The 17,501-nt window shown below is 42.8% G+C and overlaps 1 protein-coding gene across 1 annotated transcript in view; it reads right to left on the reverse strand.

Annotated features, from left to right (window-relative positions):
* The window catches only part of LOC118317281 (kelch domain-containing protein 8B-like), a 133,820-nt gene extending 117,088 nt beyond the window's left edge, over nucleotides 1-16,732 (reverse strand). Inside the window, exon 1 of the mRNA XM_035645842.2 lies at nucleotides 16,114-16,732. Coding sequence (XP_035501735.1) covers nucleotides 16,114-16,504 — 391 coding nt within the window. The 5' untranslated portion in view covers nucleotides 16,505-16,732. The remainder of the gene's footprint in view (nucleotides 1-16,113) is intronic.
* Nucleotides 16,733-17,501: the final 769 nt, after the last annotated feature.

Genomic DNA, 17,501 nt, shown 5'->3' on the forward strand with positions numbered 1-17,501 from the left:
CTGAAACCTGTATTCTCTGAAATCACCAGCAGAGGACGACTCCCTGGTCGCAAAAAGAAGTCCGTTTCTATAGAAGTCAATGTGAAAATGAATGTTCTTCTAACTTATAATGTCAGTTAACGTTTCTCTGAGCAGTTTATGGTTCAATCGCTAGTTTCAAGTCTTCCTTAATACGGCATGATGGTTTATTTTGTAAACTGTGTTCTCATTTAAAGTAAAATAGACAATAAAGCACCATAGCCTGGATACAGCGTGATTTACAGCTGGTCCGTCCAATCAGTGCATGAATGCAGGTGTAGGTTGACACGCAGTGGATGAGCTCTCAGTCAGACCCAGCCCCAATTCGACACCCAGTTTAAAAAAACAAACAAGACGATGCTGATCTTCAACTCAAGGCTTCAGAACGGCAGCTCACAAACCAACGGTTGACGTCGCAGTTGGTTGCCACTTGGTTCGGTCATAAGAATCATAGTTACCATGATTGCAGTTTTTCCCTTTTTTCTATGGTAAAAAATCACATTGACAGTGTTTTCAAATGCATGACAGATCACATGCAGTCTGCAGCTGGCCGAAGCTGATCTGAAACTTTATCTTGTCTTTAGTTTGCTGGTCTGTGTGAAGCACTTTGTAACTTGGCTTTTGAAAAGATCTCTAAAAGCTCACCAGCCACTTAAATGCCTCAGTTGTAATGTACAAATGACAGGCTCTAAGACGATTATTTGTGTTGGCACCTGAAAGAGTACACTGTAAAATCTAATGAGTTGGCTTTACAAAAAACATTATGAAAAATCATTGCCTCAAAAAAATAAATTAAGTAAAGTAAACTTAAGATGGTTAGAAACAAAAACTTGTTCATCTGAGTGTGCAAAACTTTATCCGAATTGTGATTTTCCTGCTCTGGCCGGGCCGCAATCCAGGACCTCGATGTGGGAGAACAACGTGCAAACCACTAGGCCAAAGACTGCAGCGCTGCAGCACCACCCACTAGTATGTCTCTTAAGGTCTAGACGAGCGATGTTCACAAACTGCATACAGTGAGCCGAAAACCCAGATATTTTTTTCTATGCACACACAGAACCAACAGCTAGTGGACCCTGACGAAATACTCGCTGATTTTTACAAAACCTGTTCCTCTTTGGAATCGCCTACTGCCCCTTTAAGCTGTAACGATATGTAATGTAATGAAATATAAGCTACTTAAGCATGACAGTAAATGTACTTAGTTACACTGAAAAAGGCACTTTTTCTAAGGACTTGGTTCTTCTAAGTGAATCCAACTCAAGCATACCAAGTAAAGAAGCCTTTTTAACCCAAACGTACAGGTAACTTGTTTAAACCAAGTGTTTAGAACAGGTTGATAAAAACGTATTATTTCTTTCATTCAACCCCATGTTAGTATTTACAGTGTAGTCCTGCAGACTTACACCTTTCAACATCAAGTGTACATGACTGTTTGGAGGGTTTGCAAATGTCTGCATCAACAGTCTGGGATGGTCCGCATTGCACTAATGTTACACGGAATGACCACAGTGTAATAGCTGCAAATGAAAATCTGACACCACAGAAAGGAGAAGGAGGAGGGACATTTTCTTGCTGAGCACAGCCAAAGTGTTTCGGATGTGTGTCTGTCAGTCAGTCAGTCAGTCAGTGTGCCTGTCGGGACAAAAGGAGCCACTGAGCCAAAGCAAACCAAATGAAACGGGAAAGCCTGTTGATAGAGGTAAACACCAGAGGGACAGTGACACTCAGTATGTGAAGGAAGGTGTATGTTTCTGTGTGCACTATTGCTAAAATACAGTCCACATCCAAAAATGCAACAATATAATGTCAAAATTGCTACAAGAACAAAAGTGTGTGGCTGTTTTATCTTTTTAAATTATTGCTATTAATGAAAACCTACAGCAGAAGCCGTGGTACAAGGACCACCCATGATTTATGCATCCTCTAGCATTCCATATATCGAAGGGCATGGCCTCTCTACAAAACGTGATACTTGGAAAGAACTGAATGAATGATAAAGACGGTGAGGGAGTGAGGGTCAGAAAGTCACACAGAGCAGGACAGTCTGTTTCTCTCGGCTTGGTGGTTCGTGGTGACGCTACCAGATAAAATCCCCCCCCCCCCCCCCCCGACTCCTTGGATGTCCTTTACTTATAAAGTAATTTTCTCCAACCTGAGCCGATGTCTCTGTGTCCTCAACTCTTCAGTTTTGTATGGACAAAGTGCTCATCCACTGATGTTAAAGACAGCGGACTAACATGATGAACATTCATTTTGACATTCATTTTCTCTTTGGGCAAAGAGACTGACTCATTATGGGCGGCCCTGGCTCAGGAGATAGAGCGGGTCGTCCACTATTCCTGATTCCCAAGTGTGCTTGGGCTAGATGTAGAAGCAGAATGTAAATGTGTGTGTAAATCGGCGAATGTCAACTGCACTGTAAGGTGCTTTGCGTGGACCTTAAGACTAAAAAAGCGCCATGTAAAAATGCAGTTCATTCATTAACCAGCTGCTTGGCGATGCTATCATATTCATTTTGAACACAGCATCCAGGTTCAAGGTTTCATATTAGTACCCAAGGGTAAATTTGCCATGCAGACTGGGAACAGCAAGTAAGGGAACAAAAACCCCCAAAAACGAGGACATCACCACTGTATCGACTCATGACAACAAACAGGCCTAAATTCAATACAGCAGACAGCAAAAGGAACCTAGTACAGCCATGACAAGTGCTTGACCACCACCCCATGCAGCCCCTCCTCCTACAGGAGCCCAAAGTGCTCAAAAAGTTACAGATGTATGTACCAATTTTGTTCAGCAGTGCAATCACTGCAGGTACAAAACTATCTGGGTCGCTTGTTGACCCGTCAACTGCAAGCTCCCCCCACTACCCCAACCCTTTCCTTAGGTGATGACCTTTTGCTATTGTTGACTTTACTATCTATTAGACAAATCAGTGCTCGTTGGTCAGTTTCTCGATCGCGATCAAATTTCACCCATCGAGTTCTTGGGGGGTACAGCCGTTTATTTGGCTAAAGCCTTTTGTTAAACCAGAGCGTGTTCAGTCTGATGTCCTCAATCAATATCAGCTGAGTCAGCGTGGGTTGTGGCCAAAGATTTACAAGTGTAAAAATGAAAATAACTGGTGTGGAGTTGGAAAAGAAGAGAGATTACCAATACCTATGCTGCCCACTCCTCATCTCTGGCCGAGGCTGGAGGATACGTTAGCTGTTGCAAGCATGAAACACCCCAGTCTGTGGATGTGTTATGCTCGGGGCCTATGACTGACATCCCGCTGTCGTGCCTAGCAACATGTTTGATTTGTTATTACCATGACAGCAACGCTAAATGTCAAGTAAATATGAGAAGTTGCAGATAATGCACTTCATCACAATGTTTCACAGTACACATTGACCTATGCCAATTCAGTAGACATGCCCCAACCCACTCTCCAACTTAACTGTTTTGAGTTGCATTGTGGGTAACATAGACTCCAGGTTTGGACAAGAAAGAAGAATTTTTGCAATGCTGAAATCGGTGAACTGCCCTTTCAGCAGGATGAGTTTCCCCTGCAGAATCTCCTCTGCTGCTCTGGTGCCACAAAGACCGGAGCCTCTACTGCCAAATGTAGCTGTATAACTAATTGCTATGAATGCTACGTTTTTAAATGACATGGGAATTAATCACCACGAAACTGAGGTCTGTGTAAACAGACCCAATAGGATTTTACTGTGGAAAACAAAGCTTGATTGAGAATTAGACCAGATCAAAAGTTTTCACACTACAACAAGGAGAGGCAAGGTTGTTTAATAAAATTTTTTAAAAAAGAACACTCTCTAAGGAGACTTGAATTGATGGTGCAGACTGGGCCAACTTTTTTATCTTGGGGTGAGCTGTTGAATAAATCTAGGGCCAAAAATCTGACTGTAGAAACAGAAGCGCTATATTTGCCAACCTTAAATTGTACTATTTTAAATACCCATTGCAAGCACAGCATATGCTCAAGCGAGTGCTGCTGCAGACTTGCACCAGCCAGTCTACTAGAAAGCAAAATAACCCAGTTTTCACATAACATAAATTCAAGTATTACTATCATTTTAATTGAATGTATCAAATTAGCATCAATCAAAGAGCATTAAAAGCCTTTTGAAGTCAGTAACATTACACTTCTGTCTCATATAGCCTACAAGCATCCCCCGGCTTACTGTGCCTCGCATGTGTCTCAGTCACTCGTCTGCAACTCCATAAAACAACAAGGCGAGTCTTGTCGTTTTATGTCTCCAGATTTCACTCAGTCAGGCAGCCAGCTCGCTTGTTTGTGTAGGTTTTTCCCTCTAATCATCGTCTCTCTGAGCGTCTAATGAAAGCCTCAGCAGGGCTCCGGGCCTCCCCCGGTAAAGTACTTTGAGAGGATGAGGCACTGCCACTCGCGTCTACAGTAAACGGACAGGAGTGTCATCAGACACCAGGATTTCGGGAGAAGTAATCCTGGCTGTAACTTCATAGAGTCAGCACCTCAGTCTTTGGCCAAAGCGCCTCGAGTCTTGATTTGCAGCTCTGCTGGGTCAGAGTGCCAGAGGGAATAAGTGTTTTCACTTTGATGGCCCTCAACATGTTTCCTCCTAAAGGACATCAGCGCGCTAAGATGCTCTTGTGTTGTTGCGCATCATCAGTCCGTGACTTTCAGCACACTTCCCGGAGTTATTTTCTCTTTCTCTCTTTGACTTTCTCACTGTCAACACTTTTGCTTTGCCGCTCTCACCTACCTTACATTTTCCGAGCACCTTTTGATGCGAGAAATATTTTGTAGTAGTGTTTTGCAGTCAGCATGTGTTGGTGACGAGAACAATGGAGGTACTTAGTATACTGCTGAGTGTTTTTCCAGTTGAGTAAAAAATGTAGTTGTGCTAAGAACCCAACAAGTCTTGCTGCTGTGCTGCACTCTGGTCAATGGAGAACTGATATCTTTGCCTCTTGTTTAGTGGATTTCTGCCAGAGCAACAGACTAAAATAAGGAGTCTGGAAAGGACATGTGCCTTGTGCATAGCGTTCTCATAGTGGGTCTGAGTGGCTGACCTCAAATTTGAATGTTGGTTGTTAATGTATTTTAATAGCTCATTAAGTTTCAGCTGTATAAGCATATTTGATGTCTCCTGGAAACCTGACCCAATCTGCAACCTCATGTTTATTCGAGTTCGCAGATGGGTATGGTCCCTCTCCCATACGGATTTAAATCCACAACTGAAATTAGGCAGGCTGGTCACAACCATTTATTAAAAATGAGGGGAAACAAAGAGTCATTAAAGCACTCGGGAACATTTTGAATGTGTATTTTATTCTTTTGGAGATGTTGTAATAACACAGAGGATATTCGGGAAGAGAAATAAATGGTTCATGTCTTCATTCCTATTGACAATGGCTGACAGAAAAGCGCAGCTGAAGCATTTTGTTGACAACAAGCATGTGCGGTACACTCAAAAGTATATGGTAACTTCTGTGTTTATTTTCGCTAGCTGTAACAAGCAAAGCATATCAGTATAGATTGTCTGGATCCCCTCCATTGGAAAGTAATTTGCCTCCAGCAGAAATCTTGCCGGTCCAATCCCAACTAATTATCTGATAATGGGCGGGGTTTAATATCATGATGCCGAGAGAAGCGACTTTTGTCAACAAGCAAGATGGCTGCCGCTGATGAACGAGCATTTGAATACAAGTACCCAATATTTTCAAATTTCTCCCACAAAAACGGCAACCCTCGAATCATCATCACAGACATCTCTCTGCTCCAGTCTGTTGACAATTTCGCGTCGCTCAACAGATGTCACATGATTCGTTGTCCTCACTGGTTGTACCAAGTGCGTCCGAAAGCATTTTGCTCTTCGTCCGTTGGTAATGCCTCTTGGAAAATGAAAATGAACCGAGACGTCCGAGACTATGAGTATTAGTCTGGCAACGCCACGCTATTGAACCAAGCAATGGCCATTGAAACAAAGAGTCATTGAAGCACTAGGGAACATTTTGAATGTGTATTTTATTCTTTTGGAGATCTAATAACACACAAGGATATCCGGGATAAGGAATAAATGGTTCATGTCTTCATTCCTATTGACATTTCACCTGTGTTTTCAGGGGGACTGAAAGAAATTAAATCCATATCTCTTTGTTACTGTGGAACTAGCTTCAGGACCCATAACACATGGTTGTCGCTGATATGGAGAGGTCCATTTAAACCTTGATGGACTTACCAAGTCTACTGTATCTACCGCTGACCTTTAGCGGCCTTGTACACAACAGCCGGTGGAGGTCTTCGTCTTTAAAACAACCACATACATTGTAATAAGCTGCTTGAAAAACGTCCTCTGTGGTCGTTTTTTGCCGGAGAACAGTCTCATGGTCATAGCAGACAAAGTAAGGCAGTAGCAGCAAAACACTGGAAAGAAATTCTGCAACGTTTGCCCCGACAGAAAAGCAGAAATAATAAGTACTAAAGTAACCAGTAGACAGTGAGTCCAAGGTAACTGCAAACATATCTTTTAGCTGCTCTGATAAGAAGTGAAACTCCAGCCAGTTCCTTCAAGCAAAACATCTCCACTTCAGCACAGCACGGCCGAACAGAGACTTCTGTCATCAGAGAGTAAAAACCACTGCGCTCAGCAATGTGGGTTCTACCTAAGGTGCATGGAAAGCAAAAAGGCTGAAACTTTGTTTCAAGCGCAAGCCGTATTCTTTTAAATTTGGGAACACTGACAGGAAACGTCTCGTCAAGCAAAACAGAGTGAGCGAATGTCACTTTGATGTCATTATCTCAGGCTTTTCTCCTATTTCACCAATATAAGCCTCTCGCAGGAAAGTCGCATAACAAGTTTACACAAGCACAGCTTAAAGAGGAACAGTTCATTAGCTGTTCTGTAATAGTGAGACACGATGTGAGCAAGCAACAAGCGCCTCAGCTCGACGGTGGTGTGTTGCTGTGTGTGTACCCACAGTCGCACACAAATACACGCTCACACACACACACTGTACATAAATAATCTATGTTGTGAACCAGGCTAAGCTTGCTCTTTGAAGCTGAAGGCCAAAAAAGCTCGAGAACGGCCCCTGTGCACCAGAGTATGTGTGTGTGTGTGTGTGTGTGTGTGTGTGTGTAAGTGTGATGTTTGCGACTAATGTCTCTGTGATCTGTTGGTCCGTCACGAGCAGCAATGCAATCAGATCAAAGAGCCCCACACATCCTACATCCCCCAACAGGGGCTAATGGTTTCATCATACAAAATTCAAACAGAGCGGTTGCATTGTGTGTGTGCGTGTGTGTTCATATCTTTTCCTTCAGTCTCTGCAAACTCAAGTTATCGACAGAGGTAACGAGGCTTTATCGCCTCCATGATGGCTATTGATGATAGTAGGGGGACCCAACCAACCAGGCTGGAAAAGGGACAAAAAGTAGCATGTCCCTGCCACTCAGGGCTGGTGATGAATGACTGCTGAATCATTGGACCTGGGAACGCATCCTGACTTGACCCTTTCCCTCTCAAGACCAAAGTCAAACCAGATGTTGGAGCGGCTGCTAACGTGTTTTGGGGTCTTTTATGTGAAAGAGACGTCAGACTTGAGACACGAGGTCCATTGCCTCACGTATTTTATAAGTTTGCTCTTTCCGATCACAAATCCCTCGCATGATCCAAAGTGATCCAGAGCTCAGCACATCATCATATCACAGAGGACAGTGCAGCGGCCCCTGCTGGTAGAAGAAAGAAGCGGACTCTTGCATGATGCATCCCAAAGCTCCAGGAGCGCAGAAATCCAGGTCATCGCAGGTTGTTCAAGAAAAGCAAGCGCTAGCAGAAATGTGGAAGTTGCTACCGGACGCTCCGACGCACAGAGTCGGAGCGTACATATTTGATTTAATTTGAAGAATTGGAGGTAACTGCATGATAGGATTCTTTCTTGAGGTTTCAAGAAAAGAAACCTCCCCCCAACAAAATAAAAAAAACAGTCAGTGTGCCTTCATCTCATTCCTTGTAGAAACACCTCTGGGGACCTTAACAGCTCCGAGGAACAGGCACTTTTCCGTCAGGCGGTGACTGTTGCCTGAGGAAAGTGCAGCAGTCGTTAATCACAGACTGAGGGGAAAAGGAAATTACACACATCAGCTCAGTTGGATTATGACACTCGAGTCATGCTACAGCCGCAATTAAAAAGCTGCTTCTAAGACTCAAAGCCTTCTTATGGCGCAGCGGGCGAGAGCATTTATTTTGCCAAAGACTCCAGAATGATGCACATGGGCACACATATGTTCTACCTGTGGGAACATACAGAACACACTCCATTTGTGGCTCCGCCAGACGCACCAAACAGTCACTGTCCAACTAATCTGCTTGCTCCCTCCGATTAGTCTAAAGGCAAACACGGCAGTAACACACCTGTTGCCAAGCAACAGCAACGCTCGCTTGATCGGTCCGCCGTGAGAAGCAGAAGGAAGTCAGGGGACCGCGGGAAATCAGCTTTGGGGCGACTAGGGAGGATAAAGGAGAGAGACGCATCTGAAAGAGACACACAGACAAGCACACGCACAAACACGTCGCTGAGCTGCATTTCGGACTTTGGATATATTTCTGATAGATAGAGTTTGCTCTTGTTAATCTTTATTAATATGTTCCTCACCTGGCACAGTCACCTCTTTACTCCTCTTGTTGAGAAACAACTCCACCTCAGTCTCAATGGCAACTCTCAGAGTCATCTCTGAGCCACGTCTGAACTCTTTATATTCTTGTGTCCCTAGCGAAAAATACCCTGGAATATCGTACTGTATTATTTTTAGGGCAATTCCACCCTCCCGTCAGCTAGTAGGAAACCTCTCTACTGTTGTCCTCGTCTCTCTTTTCCTCTCACTTGTAGGGTTTACTACGGCACGAATAACAGCACCGCACGAACAAACTTCGTTAAGCACAATGCTTCCGTTCTTGTGGAGTACATCAGATCATTACTAGAATGGCAGTCTCCTTGAATTCAATCAAGACGCACAAAATTGCACACACACTCATAGATTTCAGCCCCCTTAACATCAGGGAAATATTACTTGGGAAATTGGGAAAAATGTCAACAACAAAAAAAACACCCTATCTCACAATATTAAAGAAAGTGATTCGAAGAAAAAAAAATGTAACTCCTGGATCCACCCGTTTCTTCTCTCTTGGTCCATGTCCCATGCTTCCACCCAAGGTTTGTCGACATGTGTTCCGGGGGTTTTGCACAATCCTGCTGACACAAACCAACCAACCAACACACAGACAGGGGTGAACACATAATCTCATTGGTGGAGGCAGATTGACGTTTGTTTTGAACTCGTCATTTGAAGTTAGAAAAACGGGACGAGGCGTTGTGACTGACAGCTGATTGGCTGAGTGGGTGTGTCAGCTGGACCTCAACCCAGCGGCTCCCCTGCAGACTCTAGCTCCGAAAATGATGTCACCAGCACAGGACGGCAGCCCAAGTGTCTTGGGATGTTTTGGCTTGACATTTGGGCAGTGGAGACCACTTCCTCCAATTACCCTGAATTTACGGGTCATGGGCAAAATATAAACATCACACCTCCACATCCCAGTCCACTCCTTGTCCAGTCACAGAAGACAAGCTAAAGCCCTATTGAGATGCACAGCAAGAAAAATGAATTCATAAGCACCTGCCGTCTGTTGTCATCAGGCTGGAGGCTTGATGAGGCTGGTTCTCCGTGCCAACTGGCATACGTACTGGCATATTGTTGGATTACATTCAAACACATGATCACACCACAAACATGGGTTATGCATGCTTCCTCCCAGGGATGTATAGATAGAGATTTGAATTTCAATTATATGTACATGCATATATAATTTATTTTCAATAATGGCAAGGCAACAGTTAGCATATGAGAGATATGGAACTTTATTCTTACTACTGAAAAAACATATGTGTATATTGAAAAAGAATCGGTCTCTCTTAACTGTCAAAATCTAGCATTTTTAAACGGAACAATCTTAAATGTGTTCTTTTAGTCGTGATCTGTTGGTGTTGGTGTCGGTCAAAGAGCAGATTATTTTTGCCTCTCAAATAATCCCAAAGTAACAGCACAGTAAAACGGCACTCCCCCAGCGCTGTGTTCATCCTCACATCAGTGCAAACACACTATTCCCGACAGCTCGACAGGACCGGTGGGCGTATGTAAACACCGCAGGCCCTCAGTGTGGGCGTTCTGCTGGATCATTGGTCCAGCACACACGGCAATTCAACGTGAAGTCTGTACTCAGAATCGACCCGAGGACGTCTGCCGTCTATGAACTGTTCTTCCCCTTCATATTAACATTGGCGGTGCTGCTCCTCACATCCAGTGAATTTAGTGTAAGAGCCTTTTGCATGCCCTGTTGCAAACCGTATCCGGAGTCATGGAGAGAAGAATTTGGAATTCTAAATGAAGAACAACAAAAATCACTGATAAAGGTAAAGCTGTAAATCTTACTGACTTCACTTCAAAAGCAAACAGTTGAGACGTGTCACCTGTTAAATTGTCACTGCAGTGAGACAGAGAAGATGAATCAAATGAGTAGCGTTAAACGAACGACGCAGTTCAGGATTAGGTTCACACGCTTTGTGTTCAAATTGATTTTTGTCACTTTGATTCAAAGTTAGCGTCACAGAAATGGACATTTCACAGAAATGACGCACCAAGTCAGTAAAAACCATCCTGTGGGGGCCGTCGATTTCTGTCCAAAATTGCCTGGATAGATACACAACAGTATAAGGGCCTCAAAGGATCCATTTTTCAGAAAGTACATCTTTCATGTTTTTGAACAAAGTCATTATAAAAATGTAGTATCATTACGTAATTTCTAAGTATGTTGATTAATTTATAGTCAAACGCACAATTAAATAAACAAGCATCAAATTTTACAGCTCTACAAATTATGTGGTAGTCGGTGCATGAAATACTGACAGATTCAATTTGCAGCTGTAAAACTAGCAATAAAAAGATACACATGAGCAACTAACACAAGTACTTCCCTGTTAGTAAAGGAAGGCATCACATCTTCTTACCAAGTTGTCATGTTCCAGCGGTAACCATGACATCCTGCTTTTTAAATTCATTTTACACTTTGGTGCATTGCTTTGGGCTTATTATTTAAATGAAGCACCAATGTTGTCTTTTTATTTAATTTTTTCAAAATCAGGAATAACCGGAACACCAACCAATGTAGAGCAGTTAATCAATTAATCAATTAGTAATCGACTACTAAATTAATCGCCAACTATTTTTGATAGTCGATTAAACGGTTCAAGTAGCTTTTATGAAAAAAAAGGTACAGCTTCTTAAATGTGAATATTTTCTGGTTTCTTTGCTCTTTTACAACAGTCAACTAAATATATTTTGTGTGTGAACAAAACAAAACATCATGTTGGGTTTTGGGAGCACGATGGTCATTTTTCACAATTTAACGTCATTTTAGGGACCAAACAACTAATCGATAAAAATAATCGACAGATAGCACTCTAATTGTTAGAGTGCTATATGGATGTAGTGTATAAGTTATTAAATTTGAAGTCCAGTATCCAATCAAAGCAATTTAATCTCCTATTGAGAAGTGTGGCTTTTGGTGGCCAATGACTCCCAACCAGCAAACTACAATAAGGCTGCTACATGTGCAGAAGTATACGCACAAACACAACCCACACAGTGGTCATACACACTCGTTGGTCATTGGTCAGATGTCAGGGGGCATCGTTGAGGGACACGGAAATGTTGCTAAGCAAAATAGCACAGTGCACGTGAAGTCATCTGCACTAATTTGAGAAGAGTAGTTAGGAAAAACCTGCGGTGCTTAAACCAAGGCGGTTTTAATGCTGCAGAGCTCTCCTGTCATAATAATCAGCTGCGTGACATTAGGTTTAACATTAACATGCACAACTGCAGCTATAATCACACATTACCAATGGGGTCTTTGGTGTCACAGTTTAATGAATATTTAAATATTAAATATTAAATCCTATTATTAGGATTTACTGGTGGTGGTGATTATCCACTATACCTACACAGTATAACTCAACCTTATATATTTTTTCCTACATATTCTGTTCACACTCCAGCTGTAGAGAAACACCGTGGCCTCTGCTGAAGTATCTATTCTGCTGCACTCACAGAACATGAAAACTATGAATGTTGGAGCTGTGTTAATGTTACACGTTCCTCTAAAAGAAGTCTTTCTCTAATGAGTATGACAGCATCCACATAGGGAAGTATTTTGACTACAGGGCTCTACAGCGGAGCTCTTTTCTGCTACACTAGTTTCTGGACTGAAAGCGTGTCCCATCTCGATGCTCAATAAATGCATCACACACTGGGAGTTCAGCAGAAGACCCTGCTCACTTGAGTAAATATAAATATTGAATTGTATCAGACCTTATATACTAAACATTTTATTTATTTTTCAAATATGACTCAGAACCATAGACTATATAAGAATGGACAATATGACAACTCCCCCAAAGTGAAGCAAAAACATCTCAACTGCCCCCCGTTGGCTGGTTGCACATTTTGGACATAAGCCCCGCCTCCAGACATGGACCGAAATAAAAAGTTAAATCATTTTTCCCAAAGATTAAAGAGGGTCATTGTTGGTAGTTCATATCACAGTGATATATTTTCGAGTGTTCATGTTTGTGATACGTTTGGTTGTAAGAAGTTAATAAATGCTTCTAAAAACAGGGTGAAACGTCATGATTGACAGCTAAAACCGACTCGTGACTGGTCGAGTGCATGTATCTGCAGGACCTCAATACCGTGGCTGCACTCATTGCTGCACAGACTCTGGCTCCAAATGACGTCACCACTGCAAAATGGCTTCTAAGGGGTCTTTGATATTTATGTGTTAGCTACTAAGTCATTGACTAGTGCTGTCAACATGAACGCGTTAATCTTTGCGTTAATTGTGAAATATTTATACCATTGTATACATTTTATTTACTTCCTGTGGCGGCTGACGACGTGTGCCACATAACCATTAGCCATTAGCCTTCCTGGCTGAAGATAGATACGGACAAGGACGGAGTTTAAGGAGTTTTTTAAAGTACGGTTTAGTCACAAAAACACACGCGAGAAGTGACACGGGAAAATACGCACTACACCAGCGAAACAGTGACTCAGTGAGTCACTTTGGCCTTGATGGTTTTATTGGAAATATGTAATCTCACTGAATCTGTGCTCAAAGTAAAAAAGATGCTATTAAACAATAGTATTTGAATTTAAATACTTCCTTTGTGTTGATTGTACATCAATTCCATCATTTTAGATTTAAATATTAATTATTACAAACTTCAGTCTTAATTCATCACAGCAAATTGTGCGATTAATTTGTTGTTTTTTTTAATCGATTGACAGCACTATAAAAGACTGATGATGGAAGATTAACTCAAGGAGTATCGTTTTTGTGCTGCAGAGTATAGAGCTATTTAGCCCTAGTGTGAGAAGACATAGTGATAAAGAGAAAAGTAAGACCAGACAGTTTTGTTCCGACTCCAATACATGGATGCAGCACAGGTTAGGTTTTATATTCTCAAATAGTATGTTTCACTTTAAACAATACCTTTAAAGGATGAACCTAAACCAAATTGGTAAACCAATGTCTCAGGAAAAGAGTATCCCAACATACTTGCTTACATTTCCCTCTCCAGGACCAGCTCTCACACAGTGGATGCTCCAGTCCCCATCAGGGACTGTTAATGTTACATTTTAAACAAGGAAGTTAGCCGAACATAGCCCTACTAACACTCATGCTACAGCAGATAGATACAATGTTAAGTTCTTTATCTACACTTGCTCTTGTATTCAGAGTTTTGTACAAGCTCTAAACTCTTTCGTCTCTTTACTCTTACTAAAGAACACGGTTTCAGCGTGTCAGGAAATCTGCTATGAGTTTAATGAAACATCCCAAAGAATTAAACAAATGTGCAATACACCCAACAGCCACCATCTTTCGGTCCTTTCCTTGAGCTTTAAAATACAGGAACATGGAATAAAAAATGAAATACATAGATATGTCCGCTCACCCTGTCTCTATTACCTTGAAAGGTCATATTGATTCCTCAGTTTAGCAGGTCTCAATAGCATGCAGCCTGAAATGTAAACACAGGAAACTGCAACAGCAAGAGGCATTTTAGCAAGTGTGTTTCACTTTTAGTCTCCCCTCCTTTTTCTGGCCCCGGTCTTATGTCAAACTTAAAAATTTTAATCTCTCTGGACCGTTTGGTTATGTGGTGTACCGTTTCCTCTTTAATGGCATCTGATCAGATCATTCTCGTGTCTCCCTTTCTCACGACTCTCCGTTCATCTGTGCCAACATACACAACCTCAGACAGCCCGCACACGCCTGAGGAATGAGCAGTGAGTCCAGTATGTTTATTCGGCGGCGACTGCATGATGACCGGCTCTTCCCCGTGAGCCACGTTCTGCTAAAGCGAATGAAAGAAGCACAAATGCATGCAGAGATATCGCAGCAGACTGGTGCATATGTGTACACAAACACCCACATACAACCTAGGGTCCATTTATATAATCGGAATCTTGGGACGGCACCAGTACAATATTTACTGAGCATAAGCGCAACTTAAGCATGAGCTTCATGACTTGTGTGTGCAGCCATCGATCTCAGCGACGCTCGGCTTAAATCACAAGAGGACAGCTTCCACTCGGGAGATGCTTGAACATCTTCACTGTCACTGAAAAGCTTGGAGGGGCTTCTCCCAAAATGAACTGAGCTAATAAGTTAACTTCACCACTTCAGAGGAAAGGGTTTTTTTTGCTGCTGTTTCTGTTTTTCTTATAAGTCTTATAGTCTTGTAAATATTTCAAAGCAAGGGTATATTCAAACTCATTACTTCTTCATAAACAACAATTTCTTTTGCAGTAATTGACAGGCTGAACGCAGAGTCCTGCACAGATACATCTAGAATCTCAGGGTGGGAATCAAAAGAGCAGCGCAGTCAAGTAAACCTGTCCGACAATGACTGTTCAAGTATTTGGATATATTTTATATGGCAGCACTAGAGAATACATCTGGCATTACACACTCCAACAATCGGCCAGTTATCCAAGGAAAGAATAATATAGCCAGCTGGCTTTCCATACCAAACACGCAAGTGTGCATAGATAAGAAAAAAGCCTTTTCCTCCATTCTTCACAAACAATGGGTCCTTGACAGAGGTGGAGAAAAGCAGCTTCTCATTTCTGGCCAGCGACCAGCGGTGGTTTTGTCAGCTGTAGCTAGCAAGCTAATTAACGTTAGCTTCGTGAATCTTTTAAAACTGCAGATGACTATTTAATGTTGCCTGATGACCGGGATGAAAGTGAGAAGCCTGAGGAAAAAAAGGGCCACTGAGGGCACTCAGTTTCTAAATGTCCCAGGCAAAAAGTTAGCACCATTTACACTTGTTGAACCGTGTAGCAACACAAAATTGTTCTTATATTATACAGTAGCTGGTTGGGTATAGTATTATAGTATAGTATAGTATAACAGTAAAAGCAATTATAATATGTAACACATTTCTGTCCAACAAAACAGTGTTAACATATTAATGATATCATAAGTTACTTGCCCGAAAAGGTAAAGTGCCTTATACAAAAAAAATGATTTGAAGATGAAAATAAACCAAGTTAAGCATAGTTAACATGGATTAACTTCCCAAAATCCAACAAAGAGCAGATCAGAGCCAGCAGCTAACTTAACCCTAAACTAAGAGCATCCTTGTTTGGTCATAAACAGGTTTTCTTCTTACCCAGCCTGTAACTCCATATAATATGCAGTATCTAATGCTATGCTAACTCTTGGTATTGTGTGTAAGGCTGGGGTGCTTCTGTAGGTCGTAAACACAAGTTGGAGCTAATGTTATCTAAAGTTTGACAGACCCACTGTGCCTGCATACGATTGCTGTGATTGGACACTGATGAGTGGATTTTTTGAAAATTGACTATTGGACAACCGTTGTTCATCAACAACCATCATCGGATTTAGATTCACAATTCAAAGTCTGAGAGTCTCAAAAGTGCGGAGTATTGGCAGTGAAAAGGAGACATGCAATCCACTTTCTTACCTTTCTCCACACTGGTGATGCCCATTGATGGTTGACCAAGGCTGGCCCTCGTCTCCCACTTGCCCTCATCAGGGTGATACATTTCCACAGAGGCCAGCGGGGTCTGCTGCTGATTCATGCCCCCAAGAACCATCACCTGGCCACCCAGCTCCACAGCCGACGCCCCCGCCCGCGCAGTGGGCAGCGGTGGTAACTGGCTCCACGTCTGGCTGTCTACATCCAGGACCTCGACGCTGTCCAGGGGCATGCCGGTCTCGCTGCAGCCCCCCAGCACGTAGAGCAGGCCCTCGTGGTAGACAGGGGTGCAGTAGACGCGGCGCTGGGACATAGGCGGGAACTGCTCCCAGTACAGGGACTTGACAGGACTCACCGCCATCTCCTGCACGGGCATGTCTCCAGGGCCAAGAGGAGGGGACGCACCATCACACGCTGTGCCGGGGGGGAGAGGAGGAGGAGGAGGAGGTGCGGAGTGAGTGTGAGGACACACGCAGGTGGAACAAAACTGAGTGAGAAGAGTTAAAACAAGCGGAGCACACGCTTGTTTCTGTCTGTGTGACTGACCACCTAAACCCTTGTATCCACAGAGGGAAAGAGAAAAGAGGAAGATAGAGGGGGGGGGGGGGGGGGGGGGGGGGGTACGTGGGGATGAGGAGGGTATGAATGCGAGTGGGTGAGAGGATGGAATACAGAAAAAGGAAGAGAGAGGGAATGAGGAGTGTGTGTAACTCCTCACCCAGATGTCACGACTCTCTCTATTCAAATGTTTTATTCATACAGCTGTTGGGGTTTTCTCGAGCAGTGAAGCCATCTGCCTTTCAATCCCCTCTATCCCTCTTTCTCTGGCCCCTCTCTCTTCTTCAGTGCATCCTGTCGACAGGTTATTTTGGTGAAAGTTTTGGCTGGAGTATATTCAAAGGAAAAAAAAGGGTATCCCAAAGCGTACTCTATACCACAAAAACCTCAATGTCAAGAGTGGCTGACTTGTAAAGAGAAAAAGAAGTAGCGGGAAGATGGCCCCTGGAGCAAAGACCAAGACAGAGAGAGTTACAGAGCGCCGAGTGTCACGAGTGACCTGATAATCCTAGAGAAAAGCCTTTACAGCAGGGAATTTTATATTTTCAAACGAAAAAAAGCAAATTTTCAGGGCCACTAGTCCTCCTCAGCTGCAGCTCCACAGTTCCATTTGCAACCTGGTGATAGAGCCTACGGGGAAAAACAATCGTATGATAAATGGACCAAAATCTTTAAAGGTCTACTCAAGTGTAATGACTGCAAGAGTTCCTTGCATTCGCTTAATTAAACAAGAACTCCAAATCCCAGGAGCGGCATCTTATGACTTGCTGTCAGGATCAGCGTCTGATGAACTACATGCTCCGCAGCTTCCTGGT

The sequence above is a fragment of the Scophthalmus maximus genome, chromosome 3 (assembly GCF_022379125.1).
Source record: "Scophthalmus maximus strain ysfricsl-2021 chromosome 3, ASM2237912v1, whole genome shotgun sequence".
In the NCBI taxonomy this organism is placed as follows: domain Eukaryota; kingdom Metazoa; phylum Chordata; class Actinopteri; order Pleuronectiformes; family Scophthalmidae; genus Scophthalmus; species Scophthalmus maximus.